Source organism: Corvus brachyrhynchos, unplaced genomic scaffold, assembly GCF_000691975.1.
Source record: "Corvus brachyrhynchos isolate BGI_N302 unplaced genomic scaffold, ASM69197v1 scaffold46, whole genome shotgun sequence".
Taxonomy (NCBI): Eukaryota; Metazoa; Chordata; class Aves; order Passeriformes; family Corvidae; genus Corvus; species Corvus brachyrhynchos.
Window position 1 is genome coordinate 5,074,403 of NW_008238838.1, and position 6,828 is coordinate 5,081,230.

The following is a 6,828-nucleotide window of genomic DNA, read 5'->3' on the forward strand; positions in this document are numbered from 1 at the left end:
GGACGCGAGGAAGCGGCGGCGCACTCCCCCCTCTCCCGGGGAGGGATGTGCCCGAGGCAGAGGAGCAGCAGGCGTCCCCATGGCAGGGAGGGAATGGGAACAGGAGAGCGTGGCAGTACATCTGGCAGGTACCTGAGACGTCTCCCCGCAAGGGCAGGGGAAGGCAGAGCCCACCGGGTGTTCCCGACATCCCGGCTCCAACGGGAGAAGGAGCAGGACCGGGGCAGCGAGAGCAACAGGGAGAGAAAAGGGGACCCGGGAGGGAAAAGGGACCAGGGGCAAAAAAGAGAACCAGGGGGTCAAAAGGAGACAAGGGAGAGAAAAGGGAACTAGGGAGTGAAAAGGGGACCAGGGAATCTAAAGGGAACCAAGGATTGAGTTTGTCAGAGCTGACACCACCAAAAATTTCAAAAAATTACAGCATGGGCTCATACTCTGTTTCTTTGCTGCCTTCAGATCCTCTTTTCATCTCCTCTCCAAGGTAGAAGGACACATCCTTTTGCAAAGAACAGCTGTGGCTGGGACCACACGGCAACAGCCTCACCACAGGGGCTGCGACAGGAAACCGGGCAAAGGAAAACTGCAGGTGCTGCAGTTTGGCTACATCACTTTGGGGAACATGAGCACCCCAAACTCGGGCCTGGAGGCTGGACAGCACAGCCTCAACCAGCCTCCTCGAGGGAGCTTTGCTTCCCCTGTGGCAGCCACTTGCTGAGGAGCCAGATCGACAGGCCAGCAGGAAGCAGCACTAAACACAACAAGGGAGCGCAGCATGGATTGGTTATAAAACTCCCTGTCTTCATTTTATTGCCTTTGGTAAAGCTTGGTAAATATTTCTGGGACAGGCAACTCCTTGTCTGGCTTTAATTACCTGGGTAAATTTTCCTAAGGATTATATTGACCTCAAATATGTCAACGTTTATTGAGGCCGTGTTCCTGAGGCTTTTCCCATTAGGTGCTAATGGATTCTGGCTAATAGTCAAGCCGGACTGACCACCAGCGGGTGCCCTGGCCAGCTCCACGCTACCACAAGTACCTGGGGAGAGAACTGGGGAGGGCAACACTGGCTTTGTGAGAGCCAAGTACAAAAATCACCATGGCTCTGATCCAAAGAGATCAGGGAACACGCTTGAGCAATTGCATTCCCAACTATCTGCTTCCCTGGGCATGATTCACTCCACGTCGGGGCTGTAGCTACGTGTGAGACTTCAAGCAAAGGTTGGTTTTGCTTGGGATTGTTCTGACTGTCTCACTTGGGACCCCTGGGAGGGTTTCACTTGGTACTGTTGGGACAGATGCAGGGATCCCACACCTTGGTGCTGCTGGGGGCTCCCAGCCAAGCTTATCCCACCTCTCCCTTGACTGTTCAGCCCCAAACCACCCTGCAGCTGGTCAGCCCTGCTCCCTCCCGAGCTGTCAGCTCCCAAAGGCTCTGGCCAGGAACTCCTTGCACCCCAGATGTCTGCACTGAGCTCAGAGGAGACCACAGAGGCAGCGACTTCCCTGCCTGACGGGGTGATGCTCCATTATCGCGTTTCCGTTCGTGCTCGAGAAGGGGCCAAGGTAAAACCTCAGCCAGAGGTTTGTGGTTCTTGGCCACATGCAAAACTCCACGCTTATTTTCACTCTCCCACGCTCGGCAGAGAGGTGAAACTTCCCCTGCTGGGATCCCCCCTGTCCCTTTGCCCCCAGCATTGTCACAGCCCTGGCAGGGCATGAACAGATGCTCCTGATGTGTCACCTGCAAGGGGAACCCTCAGGAATGACCCTTGCCGTGGAGCACAAGGGATGCCTACAGGAGATCGCCCTCAAATCCCAGGAGATCCAGTGCCCAGGGGCTCCCAGGATGGCTCTCAGCTCCTCCCTCCTCAGCAGCACACCTGGAGAGCTTCCCACATCCACTGCCCAGCTCCAGGCTTGGGAAGAGAGGATGGATCTGGCCCTGGGACGCGCTGCCAAGTCACAGTGCTGTCCATAACATCACCCACACAAACAGCAGTGTGGATTTGTCCTTTAATCACACCCCAAAAGGGTGGTGCAGGGACAGTGTGGTGGTGGGTGGTGGACACTCACTGCCCACGGGTTCAGGGAGAGCATGAGAGGACAAGCACAGGAGAGATGTCCATGCGTGTGCAGATCTGAGCCAACCCTCAAGTCCCCTGGGTCACAGTGCGGAGGGCAGTGCCTCAGCTCTCTGGGAACTCCCAGAGCCTGGAGCTGGGTGAGGACTTCAGTGCAATGTCCTGAGAAATCCCTGGAGGTAGCTGGGCAGGCAGAGACACAGGTCTGCGGTCAGGTTACAAGGAGCTGCCACTGTGGTTGATAAAAGCTCGGAGCCATCCTCGGTGAGCAGGGACGAGTCCCTGGGAGCGTCATGCTGAGCCAGGCATGGAGACACAGGAGCTGCGTGTGCAGGGTCCATGCTGAGCAGTGCTGCGGCCCGAGGGGCTGGATGTGGCCTGGGTGGAGGTGCTGTGTGGGGGAGCCTGTCCAGAGGCTCCTGGGCTGTTAGAACGCCTGGCACAGCTTCGTCTGTTCCTCCTGGCGCTGGCTCTGTGGGGACACAGGTTGGAGGGGTCTTTCTGCCTGGCCCCCGTGGCCAGGGGACCACACAGCCTCCTCCTGCTGCCACCACAGGTGGCAGGGAAATATTAGGATGGGCAGAATAGGAGGGTGGCAGGACTCAGAGCACTGCCACGCTGTGAGCACTGCCCTGAGGAGTTACCTGTATGATCTCTATACTGTTGGCAGCAGCCATCAGCCAGGACACAGGTCCCTTTGGTCCCACCTCAACATCACAGAGTGCAGGGGAGCCACTGCGAGAGGGCAGGGAGGGCGTGCAGGAGCCCGAGGCAGGGTCACTGTCCTCAAAGAACTGCAGAGGGGACAGCCCGATCTGGAAGAGCAGAAGAGGGATGGATGCACAGCCACTGTGGAGGACCCCCATCCCACCCCAGGGCTCCCCAGCCAGGGCAGGACCATGCCCCCAAAACCTACCGAGTGGTAGAACTCGTCGCTAGCGGGGTCGATGACCAGCAGCGTCACCTGGTCCTCATGGGCACGGATCCTGTGCACGGTCTGCTCGTGGTCCAGCCCCTCGATGCTCTCCCCGTTCACCGCCAGCACACGGTCCCCTTCCTTCATCCCTGCCTGCTCGGCTGGCAGCCCCACATCCACATCCCACAGGAACTGGCCTGCCACAGCGGGGCAGAGGGAGGGGGGAGATGCTCGCAGGGAGGAACTGGCTCTGCTGGCCCCCGTGTGCAGGTGGGGACAGGGTCCCAGTTGGGCTCCTCCCAACCCTCACAAGTGCCTTGCTCAAGTACAAACTGCCCCCCTCGGCCCCCTCACCTATGCCCCCCGAGCTGCAGTCATCCTCCTTGAGCAGGAACCCGTAGCCAGCAGGGCCCTTCACCAGGTGCAGCTCCCGCACCTTGAAGGGGAGCCAGGAGGTGTCTGCCAAGGCAGCCGTGACCCGCAGGCCCCGCAGGCGGTAAAACTCCTCCACGGCACTGGATGCCACCAGCAGTGTGACCTTGTTGCCGCTCTGCTTAAGCTGGATGGGAAGCACGGGGTGCTCAGTGACATTCTCAGCCCCATCCCTCACCCTCCACGCCATGAGCAGGCACCTTTTTGGTGAGCTGTGTGTGGGAGTAGCTCTTCACGCTGTCCCCGTTGAGCTCCAGCAGCCAGGAGCCTGGTGGCACCCCTGCTCTGTCCGCTGGCCCATCCTGCAGCACCGACAGCTGGAAGGTGCCCTTGGTGCCTGCAGGAGGAGCAGAAGGGGCACTTTGGGGTGAGTGGGGTGCTTCAGCAGGGAGGCTCGTGGTGCCAGCATCCTGCTTTACCTTCCGGACACGACACACTGAAGCCAAAGCCGCTTTTGTCCCTGATGACGTGGCACAGGCGTGGGCGGATGTCGTCCGGCAGCATCTGGGACAGGTCCCTGCCCAGGGATTTGGCGGCTTCGTAGGAGTCACCGTCCAGCACCGCCAGCAGGACCTGGTTCCCACTGGCCTTGATCTTCTGCACCACCTGGAAGGCCCCAGGCTGTGAACCCTGGGCAGGCGCTCCCCTCCGATGGGGTGTCCCTGGGGTCAGCAGGGGTCATGAACCCTCTGTGCCCCTGGCTGGGGGGATCCAGGCGTTCCCATGGGATGCTCCCAGCTTACCCTGACGTGGTCCATGTGGTCCACGAAGTGGCCATTGACCTGGAGCAGCCGGTCCCCGTCCTGCAGCCCCCTGCGCTGGGCCACCCCCCCCAGCTCGATCTGCCGGATGACGTGGCCCTGGCAGCCCAGCTCCTCGTGGAGGCAGAAGCCGAAGGTCTCCGTGTTGTCCTTGGTCAGGAGGTAGAAGCGGGGCTCCCCCACGCCCTCGCCGTCTGTGTGGGAGCACAGCCCGTGAGCAGGGCCCTGCAGGGATCCTCACACGAGTTCTCTGCCCCATCCTGGGCTGGGGATCTGCTCATCCCTCCTGTGTTCACCTCCCACAGGCCCCCAGTGTGAAAGAGCTCAGGACCCCAGCAGTGCCCAGGTGCCACAACCCCATGCAGACAACAAGGATGCCCTGGGAGATGAGGGTGTGTATTTACCCGTGTCCTCAGTCAGTGTCAAGGCAGGGTTGTCGATCCCAACTTTGGGGTTAAATTCAAATTTTCTGAAATGATAAAGGGCAGGAGAGGCCACATTTAGTGCAGGACAGCCTTGTCCCTGCCTCCCCCAGCCTTGGGGAGCCTGTTCCTCCCAGAAAGGGCTAGCTGGGGCCTGTGCCTCCTTTTCCTTGGGGAAAGCCAGAGGGCATCTCCCTCTTGGACCATTCCCCACATCTCTCCTGCGCCCCAGGAAGGCCCTGGCCAAGGGGAGATCAGCACTTACATGATGGACATCTTGTCTCCCTCGAGCCCTGCAGAGGGAGAGGAGAGGTCAGCGCAGGAGGTGGTGGGCTGGGAGCAGACCCCACACCCTCGAGCACTCAAGGCTCATCCACTCACAGGCTGAGCCTGCCATGCCAGGTGAGGGGGTCTGCCAAGCCCACACAGCCCCCGAGCCCCTCTGTCTCTCAGCACAGGTTGTTCCTTGGCCCTGTCACCACTGTCCTCCTGCATTCCCAACAGCAGGACCTGCTGCTCAGGTCCCATGGGCACTCACTGCCCAGCCCAGTGAGGGAAAAGCAGGGCCAGGCAGATGGAGCTCAGTCCTGGGGGTTTACAAGGCTCTTCAGTGAGGGGTGAGAAGGTTCACCAGGACCCCAGAGAGCTGCTGGAGCGAGGAGATGGAGACAGAGACCTTCCCTGGCACACACCTCCCCACAAAACCCCTCCCCACCTCTTGGGGCACAAGGCACCCCAAACCCAGGGAGAGGGGATTCCTCCCCGGCATCCCCACAATGAGACATTTTCCTGCATGCCTCCAGCTCCCTTCCACGGGCTGCCTGGGCTCTGGCATTGCCTTGCTCCATGCAGCAGCAGGGCCTGTGTGTATGGGGAAGGGTCTCCAGAGGATTCCCCGGCACGTACCTTTTGTTTGCTTCATGGCTGCAGGGATTGCAGGAGGGAGCAAGGTACAGGGTGAAGTGGCAGGGAAGTGTCCCCGCCTCTTCCAAGACGCCCCAGGTTTAATGGTTAAACAGCCCAGAGGTCTCCCCTGCCCTCCCAGCCCCAGGGCACTGCCAGTCAGAGCTGGGAGCAGGGACCAGCACCCCGGGACACCCAGCGTGTGGACAGCTCCTGGTGGCTTCCAGGGGGACACACGAAGGGAAGAGTGACTGGTTCAGCACTGGAGCAGAGGGGGGCTGCTCCACGCACACCCTGTGAGATGGGGAAGGGGCAGAACCCTCCACTCCAGCTGCTGGAGGGGCAGCTCCACATTCCACCCCAGGAAGGGCCCGAAGAGCAGATCATGTCTTGGCACTAGTGCGCTTCAGTGGAAACAAAGTGGTGCACTTTAATGCTCCCAAAGGTTCACAGACAAGCCCCAATCCTGCTGCCTGCCACTGCTCTGGCTGGGGTGCAGGGGCTGGGTTTCCACAAGCCCAGAAGAACAAGTCCCATTTGCTCCTGGCCTGGATTCTGTCCCATTCCCACACTTCAGCCTCGCCTGCAGAGGAGGCTGAGCCCCACACACCCAGCACCTTTGACAGCACCATCCACTCAGCATCTCTAGGTGGGTAAGGGCGCAGGGAATGTGCTGCTAGGCACCCTCCACTGCCCCATCCCTGGCTGGTGGATGGGCAGCAGGTTAGAGGGTCCCATCCTGCAGTTTCCCCAGCATTTTCTTGACCTCGCTCTCGACTCGCAGGAATTTGGCTTTTCTCCAGGGATTGGCAGTCTGGCTGCGGCTGCTCTCCAGGTCCTGCAGGAGGAGGGCGAGGTGCTGCTGGACCCGCTCGCGGTCCCAGAAGGGCAGGTTCCTCTGCACCACGTTCAGGATGTGGGACCAGTAATCGGAGACATCAGTGCCTGCCGTGAGGAAAACCAGAGCCCTGACGCCATCCCGATCCATGCGCAGGCTGTCAAGCACCCTCTTGCCATCCTCACTGATGTCGTTGAAGTAGAGGCTGGGAAAGCAGCAGGAGACACCAGTGAGGGCTGAGGGGAGGAACAGAGGCAGACAGGACAGGGAGGCCGTATGGGCAAAAGGGGAGGGACGTGGCAGAGTGGACTCACTGCACTTTGTCCAGCGTCTCGTGCCTCTTGGCCACCTCCACCACACGCAGGGCTGCCGCGTCCGTCAGGGAGTTGTAGCCCAGGTTGAGCTCCTGCAGGTGCTGGTTCTCAGCCAGGTGCTGGGCGATGGCCTCGGCGCCGGGGTCCCCCAGCCCCGTGTG

At 60.5% G+C, this 6,828-nt stretch overlaps 2 protein-coding genes and 1 long non-coding RNA gene across 6 annotated transcripts in view; 1 reads left to right on the forward strand and 2 right to left on the reverse strand.

Annotated features, from left to right (window-relative positions):
- The first annotated feature begins 6 nt into the window (after positions 1 to 6).
- LOC108447701 lies at positions 7 to 849 on the forward strand. The gene is made up of 2 exons (XR_001863368.1): positions 7 to 128; positions 457 to 849. It is a non-coding gene; the product is annotated as an uncharacterized LOC108447701 (long non-coding RNA).
- A 1,150-nt stretch (positions 850 to 1,999) lies between these two features.
- PDZD3 (PDZ domain containing 3) lies at positions 2,000 to 6,339 on the reverse strand. 2 transcript variants are annotated; one of them, XM_017738534.1, is made up of 10 exons: positions 6,282 to 6,339; positions 4,878 to 4,905; positions 4,595 to 4,659; positions 4,173 to 4,384; positions 3,849 to 4,035; positions 3,630 to 3,766; positions 3,352 to 3,556; positions 2,998 to 3,194; positions 2,726 to 2,896; positions 2,000 to 2,553 (listed from the first exon to the last, which is right to left on the reverse strand). In XM_017738534.1, exons 2-10 carry the CDS (start codon positions 4,886 to 4,888, stop codon positions 2,509 to 2,511), a joined length of 1,230 nt encoding a protein of 409 aa, XP_017594023.1. In that variant the 5' UTR covers positions 4,889 to 4,905; positions 6,282 to 6,339; the 3' UTR covers positions 2,000 to 2,508. The 2 variants fall into 2 exon arrangements, with proteins under 2 accessions (XP_017594023.1, XP_017594022.1); XM_017738533.1 differs by lacking the exon at positions 6,282 to 6,339 and adding an exon at positions 5,519 to 5,823.
- The window catches only part of NLRX1 (NLR family member X1), a 6,589-nt gene continuing 5,681 nt past the window's right edge, over positions 5,921 to 6,828 (reverse strand). For 2 of the 3 annotated variants that reach the window (XM_017738531.1, XM_017738530.1), the window contains exons 10-11: positions 6,668 to 6,828; positions 5,921 to 6,558 (exon numbers count right to left, since the gene is read on the reverse strand). In XM_017738531.1, the coding sequence (XP_017594020.1) occupies positions 6,240 to 6,558; positions 6,668 to 6,828 (480 nt within the window). In that variant the 3' untranslated portion in view covers positions 5,921 to 6,239. The remainder of the gene's footprint in view (positions 6,559 to 6,667) is intronic. The other variant, XM_017738532.1, reaches the window with a different exon arrangement.